At 36.9% G+C, this 20000-nt stretch overlaps 1 protein-coding gene across 1 annotated transcript in view; it reads right to left on the reverse strand.

Annotated features, from left to right (window-relative positions):
- The window catches only part of LOC106867619 (b(0,+)-type amino acid transporter 1), a 49098-nt gene that overhangs the window by 1663 nt on the left and 27435 nt on the right, over window positions 1–20000 (reverse strand). Inside the window, exons 5-11 of the mRNA XM_089348353.1 lie at window positions 16576–16675; window positions 13934–13978; window positions 8242–8365; window positions 6206–6309; window positions 3618–3714; window positions 1667–1816; window positions 664–832 (exon numbers count right to left, since the gene is read on the reverse strand). Of these exons, the coding sequence (XP_089204479.1) occupies window positions 664–832; window positions 1667–1816; window positions 3618–3714; window positions 6206–6309; window positions 8242–8365; window positions 13934–13978; window positions 16576–16675 (789 nt within the window). The remainder of the gene's footprint in view (window positions 1–663; window positions 833–1666; window positions 1817–3617; window positions 3715–6205; window positions 6310–8241; window positions 8366–13933; window positions 13979–16575; window positions 16676–20000) is intronic.

The following is a 20000-nucleotide window of genomic DNA, read 5'->3' on the forward strand; positions in this document are numbered from 1 at the left end:
CTTGGGCAAAATACTTCATCTCACATTGCTCTGCAATCACTTCAACACCTGACGCATGGTACACTATGCACCTGTTCAGGCAACATCAATTTGATGGTGGGAGTGAGCACATATATTTGATCACTATAAATAAATCATTTGTGCAGATCATTCGGCAAAAGCTGAACACTCATGTGATCTTCAATGAGAGTCCATCATATGATAAACTACATACACACAGTACACTCTGTAAAGTTGTTTGTTTCAGGATCATAATATAATAGTTCTCACTTCCTCATCAACTCCTTCCATCCTTACACACAACCCAATACATTTTGATATCATCATTTTATCTTTCAGTTTTAATAACAACTTATCAAATCATCAACAGATGATTTCCCAGAATAAGTTACATTTAGTGAAACCATCATCATCATCATGTAACATTCATGATCCATGGTGGCATGGGCTGGACAACATGGTAGGGCCATATATTTATGTAGAGATAAAAATCACATATAAACTGCATAAGATATATGAGGCAAGAAGGAGGAACAAATATATATAGTATATAGTATCAGACAAGAACATGTGCCTGAAAAAGCATAGAAATATAATGTGGCAAAAACAACAATAGAAGAAGTGTATAATCAAATATATATATATGAAAATGAAGTAACTTACTAATGTAAGGGAATCTCAGTTTGTAGTGAATAAATGGGAAATAGACAAGAACACCACTGATCACAAACATAAATGCATACAAAAATTCAATTCGTGGATTTAGGATAATTGGTGTAACAATCAGATAGATTGATCCAAGAATAACAAGGACTGGCACAAATAATGGTACCTAGAAAGAAAAAAAAGGAATATTATTGGACTATGCAATATTAATAATTTTTTCAGTAAAATTATGCCTAGAAACATAACCAATACACAGTATGTCTATATTGGAATAAAGCATATTTAGTGAAGATATAAATATATATACATAAGCTTGCTTCCCAACCACATGGTTCCAGGTTCAGTCCCACTGCATAGCACCTTGGGCAAGTGACTTCTACCTTAGCCTCCGGCCAACTGAAATCTTGTGAGTGGATTTGGTAGATAGAAGCTGGAAAAACCCATTGTATGTGTTAGTGTGTGTGTGTGTGTGTGTGTGTTTGTTCCCCACTACCATTTGACAACTGGCTTGTATTTACATCTCTGTAACTTAACAGTTCAACAAAAGAGACCAATAGAATAAGTACCAAGTTTACAAAAAAAAAAAAATTAAGTACTGGGGGTGCCTCATTCAATTAAAAATTCTTCAAGGTGGTGCCCCAGCATTACCACAGTCTAATGACTGAAACAAGTAAATGATATATAGATGGATAGATCATTCATTTTAGGAATGATGAATCTCAAAGCAAATAAAGATATGAATAATAGCAAGTAAATATTGGGTTAATTATCTTTTGGATAGAAAAAGTTAAAGGCTGCCTTTGGTATTTGAACCCACATCTCCTGTAAACATGATAGGTGTTCTACCATAGGACCAAAGCAATCCTCTAAATTTCTCTATTCATTTTAGAAACTTTATTCTTACCAACAACAATTGGATGTTGCCAATGTCATAAAAATTTAGGAAATAAACAGTTATTCCCCAGATACAGAGTTTATAAAATGAATTGTGAAAACTTACACGATATGGTCGGTGAAGATCCTTTTGTGTACGGCGAAGAATAATTACACAGAGACAAGTAAGGCCATGAAATATCCAAGCAGTAAAACTAAAGAACTCAATCAAATTACCCAATTCAAACACCAAAATTAGAAAAATACCAACAACTGTCTGAAAAATAAGATAAAATGTCATTATTACAATATATAAAAACATAATTTGTGTATTATTTACTTATTGATTATAATATGACATACATACATAGCTTCATGATGGGATTCAACTTCAAAATCTAAAACTCCCACAGAGTTCCAATACTGTTATCCATTTTACAGCCAATAGATATCAAAGGATAAGAAGCTAAAAACATCAAATCTGCACACCTACATGTTCAGGATGAACATTCATAAAAAGATAGGCATATAAACTACTAATTAATGAGCCTTCAAATATTTTACACATATACTGTTATGGCCATTGCTAGTATCATATAAGATGGCATCTGTAAAATCATAGTTGTGGCCATTGCTGGTGTCATGTAAAAGGCACCCATTACACTCTTGGATGCAACTAGGAAGGGCATTCAACTATAGAAACCATGCCAAATCAGACTGGAACCTGGGGCAGCTCTGCAGCTTACCAGTTCTAGTCAAATTATCTAACCCATGCCAGCATGGAAAGCAGATGTTAAATGATGATGTACTATAAAATTTCATCTATAATATGCACCATTTTTTTCTTTTTTTTTCTCACGAAAATCAAAACTAAAAAGTATTATTACTCAGTACAAGTTTGTTAAAGTTCTACAAGTTACAAACAAGATTTGAAGCGAAAATTTCACAACGAAACTAAAAGTATGTTTATCAAACATTACATCTCACGTTATAATACATTTCACAGTGGAAAATTTAGATTATAAAGGGAGATTAATCAAGAACACAAAACGAGAGTCACCTCCCCTGAGATGGTACATTATTTTAATGACTCTGAAAGGACAAATTAACCTCGCCAGAATGAACATAAAGGAGAGAAGATAGCAGAATCGGTAGAGTTAAAATCTCACCAACAGTGACGTTAGATATTCATAATTCCAGGAAATATGACGCAGTTAGTTTAGATCAACTATGCACACTCCCAAGATTTGCATGCACACAAAGTTTGTATTCTTTCTATCTTAAAAATCAATAATTTGATTAATATGATTTTTTTAGCCTAAGGAAGTTATGTATTTAAATTAACCTCTCTGTACCAGTAACGCTTTATTCCATTAATTTATATTGATGTTTTTAGCCCCCAAGCTGGCCCTGATAAAGAACTATAATCAAAAACATTCTAGCAAGTCTTCCACACACACACACACACACACACCCAATATAGTGTATCTTTATCTATTGTGTCCTTTTTATAAAGTGTGAAGGTGTGTGACATAGTGACTAGGTTTTAGATGCACAATAGTAAAGTTATGGATTCCATTCTTGTACTAAACAGTATATTGTGTCTTTGAGCAAAGCACTTCATTGTACCAGTATACTCAACTAAAAAGGAGCACCAGTTGTTCCAGAAGGTGGGCTTAACTCTGAAATGGACCGGCATCCTGTCCAAGGAGAAATCTTGCACTCTTAATCACTTAAAGTACCTCAGAATCCAAGATAAGCTCTACTCTAATTAAGCTTTAGTCTTCAGATAAACTTAAACTCTTATAAAGAAAAGTTGTCAATTGTGAAAGATTTGGCTGCTATTTCTAACAGGCCAAGCATATAAAAGCTCCTTCACTGACTCAAGGATATCTAAGCAAAACATTTCAGAGAACCAGATAAATATTTTACATTTCATCTCTGTACATGCTAACTGTAAATCCCCTTATGGCCATTAAGTACCAGTAACAAGTATAATTTTCAAAAATTTTCAAACCATTCTATTGAATGTTTCAAATTTATGCTATAAACCTAACAAAAAAAATAAAGATACATACTGTGAAGATGATTGATGGAACTGGTGTAAGACGTTTCGCATGAATAAATGAGAGGGCTTTCATCAAGTGTCCACCTCTTGCTACAACCAAGTTTAATCTGAAAATAAAGTCAAATAAGTTTCTTCTTTTACAATTTCATGAGACTATACCACTTTTCTGTTTTTTTCTCATTCTCATGCAAAGGACAAGACCCAAAATATTAGATTGTACGTTCCTACACATAACACAATTCTCTTTCTTCTCTCTCCCACACACACATACCATCATCAGCTTCATGTGGGATCAAAAGGATATTTAGGTTCGAAAGACCTTTCCTAAGAGGTCAGCCAGCCTTCACAGTTTATATCACATATGATGTTATGCTCAGACACTATCACTACCATTTATTGATGGCACACCATGAACATCATTAACAGTAACATCACCAGATATACCATCATCAACCACCACTACGAGTAATACTGAGGGCTTAAGATTTGATTGGAAGGATTTTTCTATGGGAGTACTGCTTACAAAGTTATCACAATTAAAAAATGGAAGAGAGGAGGTTTTATGCAACAGATCAGTGGCAGTTTGGAAGATATGAGAGCCTGAGGGCTGTATGCTGCATGAAAGCACCCTTCAAAGTTTGGCTAATGGTCTCATAGTGTCTGAAGTGCATAAGATTGAATGCATTATGTTGTGTGTGAATGTGGTGAGTAGCTGCGATTTGTATTGTATGAAGGATTACACATTACAGGCACTGTACCACTAAACAAAAGAGGAGTTCAGTTTTTTATTATATTGATAATTTAATTATAAAGAGCCGTTAAAAAGGTTTGTTGGATTATTTCCAATATTTTAACATTAGAAATAACCAGAGAATTAAGTGCGATGGTTAGGAAAATTATTTGGGACTAAACCAAGTCTCGTCGAACAAGCAAGAGAGACGACTCTAATACTTTTTGGCTTATTTAGAGTTGCCTCCCATTTGAAGTCATTATCCTCGGTGACTTCAATGTTAATTTCTTTTTGTTCCTATATTGATTCCACCAGTTCAGAAACCGAATCTTTTGCAAATCTCAATCTTTTACATCAATTATTTTAATTCTCTACACACATCGCTGACCGACAAAATACATTTCATCTCTTTGTTCCTTGAATGTACAAGTGATCTTTAATTTTTAATATTTTTGGTTTTTTTGTGCTGGTCTTAGAGGGTGAACTATGTACATCATCATGTGATGTGAAACTAACGTCTACTTTTAACAGGAAAAATAAATTTAAAACACTTGTGTACTGAGGAGGGATTACAAGCCCAGGCAGGAACGGCATGGTCCAAGATGGACGTAATGTATTGTTTGTACATTGTTGTAGTTATATCTTTCTGTTGATTAAACATGGGATCTGTGATTGTGCTAAATATATTTGTGTACTGTTTTGCTTTACTGTCTTCAATTTGCAATGTGAATGTAGCGTATGGAACATTTCTATGAACTAAAAAAAGAAAATAATTTGGAATTCAATACACTTCCAAATCAACACCTATTACATCCAACTGACATACACTTTTTACAGTCTTAAAAATGCAGTTTGTATGACAGTTTGATGTGGTGGATGATTATTTTTAAGAGCATTTACTGTCTAGACACATCTTGTTGTTGACTCTGATGACAGTGGTTGTGTAGACCATTGTTGAAATGTCTCAGCAGGAAAGATGATGAATACTGTGGCTGTTGGGGCCATTGGAACACTGTTAGATAGCAATCTGTGTACCATACTTAAAGCCTATTGTTGAAAGCCTGATAAGCTGTGGTATATGCCTCAAGAAAGCATTTCTTGTAGATGTATAGTGTTAAAAAACACAAAAATATATCAGTAGTAGACAAAATTCATCCAGCAGATACAGTGGCATACACATTTCTGCTACTTTGGGCTTCATAAATAGCAAGTATCCACAAGCGATCGCATACTAAGTGAAAATCAACTACTGATATAGTAGAACAGTGTTTCAAAAATCACTGATGTTGCAATTAATAGGCAAGCTGAATAAAAATTCATTATAAGAAAAGTTGGGCTAGATTGTTAATATGATTGTATAGGCACAGGCATGGCTGAGTGGTAAAAAACTTGCTTCCCAACCACATGGATTCAGGTTCAATGCTACTGTGTTGCACCTTGGGCAAGTGTCTTCTACTATAGCTTCAAACCAACCAAAGCCTTTTGAGTGAATTTTATAGTTGAAAACTGAAATAAATCCATCATGTGAAATTTGTGTGTGTGTGTATACACACACATGTGTTTTTGTGTCTGTTTGTCCCCTAACACTGCTTGACAAACGGTATTGGCATTTTTATGCTGCAGTAACTTAGCAGTTTGACATAAGAGACTGATAGAATAAGTGCTTGGCTTTAAAAAAAGTCCTGGGGTCGATTTGCTTGACTAAAACCCTTCAAGGCAGTGCCCCAAGATGGCTGCAGTCAAAATGAATGAAAAACATAAAAGCTAGGCAACAGAAGCAGTATTAGTTGAAAATAGCAATTTATGTATCAAACTTAAAGCATATACATTGTTAGATATTTGAAAACAGATTACACTAATTTCTTTACCTGCCACTTGAAAACAAGCTGCCATTAGCAGCACCAAAACAGGAAAGTACAACAAATACTGGCATAATCCAGGCCATTACTCCAAGAACTTTCTTTCCCCAAACCTGAAGAAAATATAAGGATATCTGAAGTAATTAACTACAAACATGTGACTACAATGTAGTCGACAACATAAAGGACGATTTATATGTATCTTCCATTATTTACTACACACAATATTGAAATACTTGTCCTCATTCTACCTCTAATTTACTTTAAGATCTATTGCTGGCTTCTATATACTTCACTTATTTATCTTATATACTAAGCAAAAAGTCCTGTTGCTGCTCTCATCTCTGTCCACTACACTACTTGATGTCTTGGTGTAACTCCAGTCAATTGGTGGCCTCTTGAACCCAGTTGGTGACCTCTTAACCCCAGGTCAGTCCTGATCAAACAGACATCCTAGCCATAGATACCCTATCTAATTTGTAATATGCTTAACACAATGTTATCTGATGTGTCCTTTCCTTTCAGAATATCATTTGTGGTAGATTTGACTGCTATTTCTAGCAGCTCAAGTGATCACTCTTGTTGACTCTGATGGTAGTGGTGGTGTAATAGAAGAGTAGACCATTGAATCATATAATTTGTACCAACACCTGGAGGTATATATAAATGTATCATGTATATGATTGGTATATGTTTAGACAACTCAGTTGTGATGTATAAATATCAAAAATAGTATCCAATTTTTGTTGTGAGCAGTTTCAACTTACAGACTTATGGGTTACAGACCCAGCATGCTTTCACTGTGCCACTCTGCTCAACATGAGCTTAAGTAAATAAATGTTTTATTTCTTATACTTTCAGTCCTAGATTACATTATTTCTATTACATCATCCATTATATTTATTTCTATGCATTGAGCTGTTTCAAATATACAGAATATAGTAACTAGACAACACATTCTGCAGTATTAGGAAGCTAATTTACTTACCGAAAGCTTGCTAGTCAAAACACTATAGCCATAACATAACCAATACATCTAAAACTTTCTACTTTTTATATATTACAAAAATTAAAAGTTTCTGTCCCCTTACACCACCTAATGATTTTCCATCATTTTTTTTTCCAATGTTTTTCAACAACCTTTCACTTATTACAACTTCCTTAGTACATATTAAATTCACTATGAAATGGAAATCAAACCAAATTCGACGACTGGCACCCATGCCAACCTCTCCTTCATTGGACACTAAACTCGGCTTGCGAAGACCTGTTGAGGCAAGTGAAATCGAAATTGTGGTTGAACCAAATTCGATGACTGGCACCTGTGCCACAGGAGCGTTAAGAGCACTGTTTAAGCGTGATCATTGCCAGAGCAGCTGTCTGGTTGCCGTGCCAGTGGCATGTAAATAGCACCATTTGAGCTTGATTGTTAACAGCGTCACCTTACTGGCACTTGTGCCGGTGGCACGTGAAAAAACATTCGAGTGAGGTTGTTGCCAGTGCTGCTGGACTGGCTCCTGTGCAGGTGGCACATAAAAAACACCATTTTGAGCATGGCCGTTGCCAGTACCGCCTGACTGGCCCTCGTGCCGGTGGCATGTAAAAGTACCCACTACACTCTCGGAGTGGTTGGCGTTAGGAAGGGCATCCAGCTGTAGAAACTCTACCAGATCATATTGGAGCCATCTGGTTCGCCAGTCCTCAATCAAATCGTCCAACCCATGCTAGCATGGAAGGTGGACATTAAACAATGATGGTGATGATGATAAACATCTCTTTAATTTATTCCCCCAAACTAGTTTTGAAAACCCATTAGTTGCCTCCTTCGCACAGCTTTAAATTTCTTCTGTTATAACATAGTTTCATCCTGAATACTATAGTAGAGAAAAACTTGTCCATAAAGCCACATTTGCACTTAGCAAGATATCATATTGTATGTTTTATTAAGAGGAATATGAATTAATGGGGGTGGGGTGTGACATTTATCAACAAATTGAAAAGGTGAAATTAATTAGTAAAAGATAATTAGATTTCTAAATACATACCACAGCCACAGCATTGGACATGAGTATTTCTTCTTTGGACATCACAGTAAAATAGCCAATATTGACCAATATATAACAAAATGTCACTGTAGGTATTCCAATCATAATAGCACGAGGTAAATTTCTAAAAAAAATACAATAAAACAGTTAAGATAGAATAAAGATTTGGAATTGTACCTAACCCATTTTCTTCATGACTTTAGCTTCTCATTAAGTTTTTTTTATATAATTTTACCTATGTCAAACAAGTCCTCACTACCCACAAGAATTTCATTTTTACCCCACTTGGAGGAATTTACCCAGGATCACCAACCCCTGAAGTAGAGAGACAAACAATAACGGGTGTAAGGAAGGTATTTACATAAAAGCAGCATATACAATTTACATGATGTAATCAAGCCTTATCTTCACAGTTGTTTCAAGTGATCAATGATCTGTTGATATAATAATGAATGTTATGCAAGCAGGTGTGTTACTGAGACAACACTGTAGATACACATGAAAGCAAAACAAAGTATAAACTAGTATCAACTTCCACCTTCTGAAGAGAATATCGCGACTCTGCTGCACATAGCTTTCAAAATCCATGCTAGTTGATACATTGCTGTACTTTTATGTATATCTACAATATTGCCTCAGTTACCATATATCTCCGTGTATAAGACGACCTTTAAATCCTAAAATTTACCCTAAAAATTTGGGGTCGTTTTATACCACTATTCAAAAAAATCAAACTTTGAATTTTAAGTCATTTTACAAGTAAGCTATCCTCAACCTCAGTGTAATAGCCACAGACATATGTGAACAGATTAATAAAATTTTAAAATTTGTAATATAGGGAATAAAATCATTTTTACTTTATATATTACTGGCATATCTTCATAATAAATGGCCTATTCAAGAGATAATTCTATACCATTGAAATCAACTTTTATCTATGCAATCTTGGTTGAGAAAATGTAAACAGCAAGTTATGATTGTGCTAACAGTAACCTTCATCTTTCGCTAACCTTTCAAAAAATTTTAATGGTGATGTATAACTGTAAGTGTGGAGGTGCGTGGCTTAGTGGTTAGGGTGTCAACATCATGATCGTAAGATTGTGGTTTCGATCGTAGTGCATTAACTTTGGATATCCTTGTTGCTTATTTTGACTTTAATCACCTTATTTTGAAACTGTATGGATAATACCATACTTAATTCTGGTGCCTAAACTTAAGTACCATATTCACCTTGAATCTAAATTTATATATATATATATATATATATATATATAAGCTGTTAGATCAGGTTATGAAAGTTACAGAGAGGGTCATAGCCCAACTAATTAGGGAGCGAATCAATTTAGATGAGATGCAGTTTGGGTTCGTGCCAGGTAAAAGCACTACTGATGCCTTATTTCTAGTAAGACAGCTGCAGGAGAAATACCTAGCTAAGGATAAACCTCTGTACCTGGCTTTCGTTGACATGGAGAAAGCCTTTGACAGGGTCCCCCGATCCCTTATCTGGTGGTCAATGAGGAAACTTGGGATAGAAGAATGGTTAGTGAGAGCTGTGCGAGCCATGTACAGAGATGCTGCCAGTAAGGTGAGGGTTGGAAATGAGTACAGCAATGAATTCCGGGTAGAGGTAGGGGTCCACCAAGGTTCCGTCCTCAGCCCCCTCTTATTTATCATAGTCCTCCAGGCAATCACAGAGGAGTTCAAGACAGGTTGCCCCTGGGAGCTCCTCTATGCTGATGACCTTGCCCTAATTGCGGAGTCACTATCAGAACTAGAGGAGAAGTTTCAGGTGTGGAAGCAAGGTCTAGAATTGAAGGGCCTTAGAGTCAACCTAGCTAAAACCAAAATCCTAATAAGTAGGAAGGTAGATAAAACACAAACCCCTTCAGGTAGATGGCCCTGCTCAGTATGTAGAAAAGGAGTAGGTAGTAACTCTATAAGATGTACCCGGTGCAAGCTATGGACACATAAGAGGTGCAGCAACATCAAAGGCAGGTTAACTAGGAAGTTAGTTTTTGTATGTGGTAGATGTTCAGGTGCAATAAAGACTGTAAACAAACAGGAAACAAATTCTATCTCATTCCAGGGTGAAAAACTAGAGGTAGTCGATAGCTTCCGCTATCTGGGCAACCAAGTTAGTAGTGGGGGTGGGTGCGCTGAAAGTGTAGCTGCTAGAATAAGAATAGCCTGGGCAAAGTTTAGAGAGCTCTTACCTCTGCTGGCGACAAAGGGATTCTCACTCAGAGTAAAAGGCAGACTGTATGACGCATGTGTACGAACAGCCATGCTACATGGCAGTGAAACATGGGCTGTAACTGCTGAGGACATACGTAAGCTCGCAAGGAATGAAGCTAGTATGCTCCGTTGGATGTGTAATGTCAATGTGAATACCCGTCAGAGTATAAGTATCTTGAGAGAAAAGCTGAACATTAGAAGCATCAGTTGTGGTGTGCAAGAGAGACGATTGCGCTGGTATGGACATGTGGTGAGAATGGATGAGGATAGCTGCGTGAAAAAGTGCCACACCCTAACAGTTGAGGGAACCCATGGAAGAGGTAGGCCCAGGAAGACCTGGGCTGAGGTGGTGAGGCAAGACCTTCGTACATTGGGCCTCACTGAGGCGATGACTACTGACCGAGACCTTTGGAAATGTGCTGTGCATGAGAAGACCCGGCAAGCCAAGTAAGATCGTTGCCAGTGCACCTGGACAGGCTCTTGTGCGGGTGGCACATGAGATGCACCATTTTGAGCGTGGCCGTTGCCAGTACCGCCTGACTGGCTCCCGTAGGATTTTCGAGCGAGATCGTTGCCAGTGCCCCTGGACTGGCTTGTGCGGGTGGCACATAAAAGACACCATTTCGAGCGTGGCCGTTTTCGTGCGGGTGACACGTAAAAGCACCCACTACACTCTCTGAGTGGTTGGCGTTAGGAAGGGCATCCAGCTGTAGAAACTCTGCCAAATTAGATTGGAGCCTGGTGTTGCCATCCGGTTTCACCAGTCCTCAGTCAAATCGTCCAACCCATGCTAGCATGGAAAGCGGACGTTAAACGATGATGATGATGATGATGATATATGAGATAGTAGTTTCACTTTAATAGTTTCAGTATTAATAGTGAAACTATTAAACTGAAAGTATCTCACATTACAATAGAGAGATATTGTTTCACTTTTGACATGTAATACTGAAATAGTGTAAGAGATAAGAGATTGCTCTGGGCTCGCATTACGCAAGAAGTTGAAATTTTTTGGGCCCATGACACTGCATGGACTCTAAGTAAGGGGTGTCAAATTTGAATGAAATCGGTTGTGTAGTTCTCGAGTTTTAGGGATTCACACAGACAGACAGACAGACATTCTCATCTTTATATATATAAGTGATCTGACCAATAAGTATCCGAACTGTTGCTATAATAATGAAGCTAAGGCAAGCAGAGTAAAGCTGCTTGGCACAGGCTGACCTTCAACTCTCCTGTGCATGCACACTAAGTTTTAACATTCTAGCTCACTTCTGCTGTTTACAGGATCAGATTTTGTTAAAAGCTTGACAATACCTGCTCAGAGGCCTATGATAAGTTTTCAAAGTTTTCCTCATTCTGGATACAATCAAGGAGATCATGTGCAACTGAAACCCAAGTGTCTTTCTGGTCAGTTGAAAACAGTTTTGGCACAAACTTAGCAGACATGCATCTCATATCCAAATCTTCAGTGATAATGGACTGAACTGAACCATAACTAATCTGTGCATCCTCTGATAACTCCCAGATGGTGATTTGATGATTTTTCCTCACAGCTGCATGCAAATCTGCAATGTTTTTCTCAGTTCTGCTGGTTGCAGGTTACCCAGAATATTCGTCAATATTGACATCTTGAAAATGTCTGAACCACTGTACACTTTTGTGTGGCTCATACACTCCTCACCATACACTTTCTGCAACTTTGCATTGACCTCTGAGCAGGTATCGCCATGACAACTTTCTCTGTCATGGTCAATGCAACGATCACGTTACACACCTTCCTTTGAAGCACTGCTGTAAACAGCAGAAGTGAGCTAGAACGTTAAAACTTAGTGCACATGTACAACAAAGTTCAAGGCTAATCTGTGCCAAGCAGCTTTACTCTGCATCCTTTAGCTTTATTACTATGGCAACAGTCCCAAAACTTATTGATCAGACCTTATATATGTGTGTGTGTATATATATATGTATATATATATATATATATATATGTATATATATATATATATATATATATATATATATATATATATATATATATATATACACTATATACACACACACATATATATATGTAATGTAATGTACAAATGAGTGAGAGTGTGCATGCGTGTGATTTTATATCTACTTTTCATGCTAGCATATACATAGGACAACTTGACAGGATTAGATTGGAGGACCACATCTTTTTCCAGTGTCTCACTTTACAGTGTACTGGATGCATTTTTTTCATAGCACCAGTGCTATACAGATTGCTTTGCTATCAGCTAGAGTAAAGAGCCCTCCTTAGTCCTAAGTCTGTTGAAATTATAAATTTGGATGCTTAAATTGTTTTAATAGCAAGGTGTCACCTAAGAATCTAAGAAGTTGAGACTAAATGAAATAAGATAAACTCTTTTCTTACCATATTTCTAATGAAACACACTGTCTTTGTTTAATTTACTTTTGAAAGTAATGAAAAATTTAATAAAATAACTTTGTTATTGTTAAGGTGGTATTTGGAACATAAAATTAATACAAAATTTTCATGAGAGATTACCTGAAAACAAGAAGTTTGCATCATATAACCTTTGGCAGGTTGATATTGAAGGGATAATGTGCTTTGTCCAGCAGTAAATCATAATGACCAAAGCAAGATTTAGAAACTATAAAGATCACTATTCCAATAACATCAAAATTGATATGCTTTAGTTCCTGGTAATATTTTACTTCCAAACACTGATTTTGTGAAAGCAACTACAAACTTAAACTACTATATTGCAGAATATTCAGCATGACGTATTTTAGTATTACCTATGTGTGTGAGAGAGAGAAAGCCTTACTAAAATATATATAGGATAATATGTATAAGATAACATAAAGATGAGGATACAATGTAGTAGTCCACTGCTAAATTAAAGTTTTGGGTTGTACCACTAACTCATTAATGCTGTCATGATAACTTGATGCTGACCAGATGCTCTGTCAGTCTAAATATTCATTTCTGCCATCAGAGTAGACTGGAAATGTGAAGTAAAGGGTCTTGCCCAAGGACACACAGTGCCTCTGCAACTGCAAACTGAACCCATGACATTATGATCAAGGACTAATTGCCTAACTATTAGACCACATGCCTTCTAACATAACATAACTATGTATCACTAAATTATGTGGTAAGGCTTCAACAAGTAGAAAAGCACTCGATCAGGTAAGAGAGTAAAAGATAATGTAATAATAAAAACCACAAATCTTGTTACATAAACATCTACTCTAAAGACAATTGACAATTGGTCTTGTTCTCAGCTTGAAAAATGGCAAAATGAATTATTATTTCAACTAGAAAACTCTGAGTAGCTGTATTTAACATGATTTGTAGGTTTTATGTATCGCTAAAGATAGTTAAGAAATAGTCATAGGGAAAATCAAAGTTAAATTAACAAAACAGAGAATAATTTTAATATACTTCATTCATACTCACTTGAAAGGGTCTTTTAATTCTTCTGTGACAAAATTCAAGTTGTTCCTGCAACATAATGCAATATATTTCTTTATTCTTTAAAATTTATGCAACATTGGGATATGAAATCCAATGTTTTATATTAGATGATTTAGAAAGTTTTAGACAAACATGTTTATCACATCTTACTTGATCATTGAAATAAACTGACTTCATTTTTAATCATCCTAGCTTTGCAATCTCTACAGATTTGTGTTTGCTACACTTCCATGGTGTTAAGGGCTAGTGAAATACATAACCAACCCCTCACTATGCAGTAGACCACTTTACGGAAGGTAATATTTCTTAAGATGCTCTGGTAACTACATCTGACAGATGGGTGAACTGGGATATGTAAAAATTAAGTATGCTACCCCAAATCACAAAAAAACATGCAAAGTAGATTTGAACTAGAAACCTAAACACCATATCAAATCAACTTTTATTCACAAATGTTTTAGAACTAAAATAATTATTTATTTCTAACACATATTACCTTGATATTGTGCTATAGTACAGTATCAAAGGATGTCTAGGAAAGGCCAGGTGACAACTGTAAACACTGTAGTGGCAACCAAGTCATCCATGGAAATGGTTAACATCCATCCAAGAGCAGTGTGGAGAGATATAGGGAGTGAAAGACTGCAGTGTGTTGGGTGGTTCTGATCAAATTTCAGAACTTGACTCTGAAGAGCCTCAACCAGTACAAGAGGAGAAGAGGGAAAGAAACCCTTGACAAGTGTATCCTGATGCAGCAGTTCTGGCCAACTTGATGGAGACATACAGTACTTAAAAGACTGGAACATCGGCAGAGAAGGACTTTGCTGTTGCCAGTATCAGGACAGTTTTTCAAAAAAATTTCATTTAGAATATGACCAACACAACACTATCAGAACACTAAAAATTTGATAATGCTCAACATTTCAAATAATGGAGTAAAAGAATGGGTCTGGCGATAGCTTTTTCCTCAGAACATTGATTTTAGAATTGGAAGACATTATAAACTTAAACATGCAGCAGTCATAACTGGAACTGTTATCACCATCATCCTACTAATACAGATTGGGGGTACACTTTCAAAGAACCTTTATATTGTTTCATCTAATCTCTAAGAGTCAACATTCCCAACTACTCACTAAGCCTTCTTATTCACCCTCTGTCATAGATACCTTCTACCACAAAACACTAACAATTCTTTATCCAACAAATATCATCTGTTCACATTACATGTCCATGTCAGTAGAGATGTATGCAGGAATAAAAAGCACAAATTGCTATATACAAATATATAATCATGATAGCTAAATAGTGCAAGTCATCTTCATCTTCAAGCAGCTATAGCCAAGATGCATTTCACCAAGTTGCACCAAGAATATCTTTTCCCCATTAGCTTTGATAGATCCTTAATTCCATGTTGTGTGTGTCTGCCAATAAACCCATGTGTTAGGGTGCAGAAATCTCCAAAATATAACATCTTTCAGCACTACAACAATGGCCAGCAAATCTTATCCCATATTGAGCAACAATAGCAGAGATGAATTACTCATGCCATCAGATGTTTAGAACTCTCATAGAAAATCCCAGTATTCCTTAAGCTCTTTCTTCATAGTCCAGATTAATGCACAGAGCAAGGTGTTCATATCCTAAAACTGCTACAGAAATCTCATGGTCAAACAAGTCTCCAGTTTTGATATTACTGTATCCTGATATTTGTTGCAACAACCAATGATTTATAGTCCGTTGTTCCCAATCTTTCTCCTCACCAATCTCAGAGGCTCTGGAAAGAGTCATGGACATTGCTCTTCTCTTCTTAGCTAAGCCATACAAAATGGAATTAAACAATATTACAAAGTAGCTATAACTTTGTAATAAATCATTTTATTGATTGGATATAAATTGTGATGGTTCAGCAGTTTGGTGGTTTACCATCCACTTACTGAATCCAATCAGGTAAGAATGCCTAAGCACCCTTCTCTTCATCATTTTACATCCAATTTTTCCCTGCTAGCATGGGTTGGACAGGTTTTCTGAGACAGCGTTTTAATAGCTGCCCAAGCCTTGCATAGATTTCTTTTTTCTCTTTTAGTCAGGTAGGAAAGCAGTGTTCCTAACCCTTTACATGCTTCCAACTCTAGAAAGAAAGAAGGCACAAGGTATTCTCAAACCAGAGATGTAGCTTAAATGCTTGCACCAGAATGAACTCCCTTAAAAGCCCCCAAGGGCTTTAGGTAGTATTAGATGGTAGTATTAAACCAGACAACAGCTGGATTTGAATGCAGAGAACTAACAGAACGAATACTGCAAGGCATTCTATTTAACAGTGTCAATTCAGAGCTTACACAGTACGCCTATTCTAAAACTGAGATACACACAGTAAACATCATCATCATCGTCATCGTCGTTTAATGTCCGCCTTCCATGCTAGCATGGGTTGGATGATTTGACTGAGGACTGGTGAAACCAGATGGCTACACCAGGCTTCAATCTGATTTGGCAGAGTTTCTACAGCTGGATGCCCTTCCTAACGCCAACCACTCAGAGAGTGTAAAAAATAAAACAAAAGCTACTGACTCAAATATAAAATAAGCATTATAGTTAATAGTATTATCTAGAAGAATACTCACCAACCATCATAGGCCCAAAGTCCATTATAAAATCCTAAAGCAATAGCTGAAGGGTTTTCAGATGTATCCAGAAAACCTTCAGAAATAAAATCGACTTTACCTGAAATATCAAAAGTAATTCATTAGTAATTAACAATTCAATTTCATTAGATTAAGATCATGTATTGTAATAGATAAAAGATTGCATTAATTATGAACAGTCACAAAAATGATAGCTATTATATTTGTGTCTGAGAAAGTTTAACAAGTAGTTCAAACTAGCCATATCCAGCATCTCACACCTACTCTGCAATGTAATTCTAAAAATAAACAATCACATCTTCAAAATTTTTAAGATACCAGATAATAAATGACTACATTTGACTGTAGTTTGAATGCTAAAGGGTTAGTAATCTATGGAGCTTCATGGTGCCCTACAGCTCACTGATTCCTGTCAAACCATCCAGTCCTAGCCAGCATGGAAAGCAAACATGACAATGAAGATGATTAGTCTGTCAAATGAAATGCTTATTTAGTCACAGTTTTAAACACATCATACATTACTTCATAGCTTTTAGATTTTGATGATGATGTTGTCTTTTTTTTTAGAATGAGATTGTAGGGTATGAGTGAAAGGCTGGATATGGCTAGTTTAAACATAAAACAGGTAGAATATTTAAGCCAGGTATGGCTGATTTAAATGCTAAATAGTTAAAAGAGGAAATTAAAATGTAAACATATTTAATATGAGTGAGACAAACAGATAGATAGACAAAGATATAGATTAATTTTAGCTTTGCCTTATGCATAGAATATATCTGACTTAGTAGGTCTAGTACAACAGAACATGACTGTTACTTTCACTAGTTTGAATTTAAAGACAAGGTCCACTCTATATTGCTGAAAAATTTCGGTGAACTGATTTTATTTGAGTTATCTCCTTTGCTTACACTTTTTAAATTTTAAACACCAATTAATTGTTTGGATAATTTCAGTTGATCAAAATTTTTGAACTCACTATATCACTTATATATGACCTTATTAAATAAAATATACTGACATACCAATCTTTATAATGGGTGTGTCAGTATAACTTTTACATAAGAGATAGAGATAAGTAATGCTTTTTTAACAGCCTTGGCAACATATTGTCAAACCTGTAAATGCTGTTACAAAATTCACAATAAAATTGTCAGTAACCATAGCAACTTATTGTACTGATATTTTTGAGATAGCAGTGGAGATTTAATTGATATATTTAGCAGGTCAAGTGATCACATAAGGATTTCTTTACTGACATATATTCACTCTATGATCACCTGCTAGTTGAAAGGAAAGCATATTTAGAGTTATAGATCTATGGATTGTACATAGTGAAGTACATAGTGAAGTATTGTCTCAAGTCTTAAAACTCATAAGGCCAGTTACCCAGTTTCCATAGCATGTAAGTGACCAAGATTACAACATTACTCTTGTCCGTTGAAACATTTCAGTCACACGAAACCTTGAAGACTGCTAGAAAACAGGAAAGTATACTAGTCCTTAAATATTTAATATTCAATATTTCATTTATTCAATAAGACATTCAATACTTCATTTCATTTTACTATATATACTATATATTCCATATTCTATATCCCACATTAATTTTATAAGAATATAAATAAAACATAAAAAACAGAGTTGGAATTCTTTTGAATAATATATTCCTCCATACAGTATCATACAAACCCCTTTTATTATTTTTATCTATATATATATATATATATATCATCAGCGAGATCGTTGCCGGTGCCCCTGAACTGGCTCTTGTGTGGGGTTGTCGTAAGATTTTCGAGCGAGATCGTTGCCGGTGCCGCTGGATTGGCTCTTGTGCGGGTGACACATGAGGTTTTTCGAGCGAGATGAGCGTGGCCGTTGCCAGTACCGCCTGACTGGCCTTCGTGCGGATGACACGTAAAAGCACCCACTACACTCTCTGAGTGGTTGGCGTTAGGAAGGGCATCCAGCTGTAGAAACTCTGCCAAATTTAGATTGGAGCCTGGTGTTGCCATCCGGTTTCACCAGTCCTCAGTCAAATCGTCCAACCCATGCTAGCATGGAAAGCGGACGTTAAACGACGACAACGATCATCATCATCATCATTGTTTAACGTCCGCTTTCCATGCTAGCATGGGTTGGACGATTTGACTGAGGACTGGTGAAACCGGATGGCAACACCAGGCTCCAATCTAAATTTGGCAGAGTTTCTACAGCTGGATGCCCTTCCTAACGCCAACCACTCAGAGAGTGTAGTAGGTGCTTTTACGTGTCACCTGCACGAAGGCCAGTCAGGCGATACTGGCAACAGCCACGCTCGAAATGGTGTCTTTTATGTGCCACCCGCACAAGCCAGTCCAGGGGCACTGGCAACGATCTCGCTCAAAAATCCTACGGAGGCCAGTCAGGCGGTACTGGCAACGGCCACGCTCAAAATGGTGCATCTTATGTGCCACCCGCACAAGAGCCAGTCCAGGGGCACTGACAACAATCTTACTTGGCTTGCCGGGTCTTCTCATGCACAGCACATTTCCAAAGGTCTCGGTCAGTAGTCATCGCCTTGGTGAGGCCCAATGTACGAAGGTCTTGCCTCACCACCTCAGCCCAGGTCTTCCTGGGCCTACCTCTTCCATGGGTTCCCTCAACTGTTAGGGTGTGGCACTTTTTCACGCAGCTATCCTCATCCATTCTCACATGTCCATACCAGCGCAATCGTCTCTCTTGCACACCACAACTGATGTTTCTAATGTTCAGCTTTTCTCTCAAGATACTTACTCTCTGACGGGTATTCACATTGACATTACACATCCAACGGAGCATACTGGCTTCATTCCTTGCAAGCTTACGCATGTCCTCAGCAGTTACAGCCCATGTTTCACTGCCATGTAGCATGGCTGTTCGTACGCATGCGTCATACAGTCTGCCTTTTACTCTGAGTGAGAGTCCCTTTGTCGCCAGCAGAGGTAAGAGCTCTCTAAACTTTGCCCAGGCTATTCTTATTCTAGCAGCTACACTTTCAGCGCACCCACCCCCACTATTAACTTGGTTGCCCAGATAGCGGAAGCTATCAACTACCTCTAGTTTTTCACCCTGGAATGAGATAGAAGTTGTTTCCTGTTTGTTTACAGTCTTTATTGCACCTGAACATCTGCCACATACAAAAACTAACTTCCTAGTTAACCTGCCTTTGATGTTGCTGCACCTCTTATGTGTCCATAGCTTGCACCGGGTACATCTTATAGAGTTACTACCTACTCCTTTTCTACATACTGAGCAGGGCCATCTACCTGAAGGGGTTTGTGTTTTATCTACCTTCCTACTTATTAGGATTTTGGTTTTAGCTAGGTTGACTCTAAGGCCTTTCAATTCTAGACCTTGCTTCCACACCTGAAACTTCTCCTCTAGTT

Source organism: Octopus bimaculoides, chromosome 3 (assembly GCF_046866305.1).
Source record: "Octopus bimaculoides isolate indiv1 chromosome 3, ASM4686630v1, whole genome shotgun sequence".
In the NCBI taxonomy this organism is placed as follows: domain Eukaryota; kingdom Metazoa; phylum Mollusca; class Cephalopoda; order Octopoda; family Octopodidae; genus Octopus; species Octopus bimaculoides.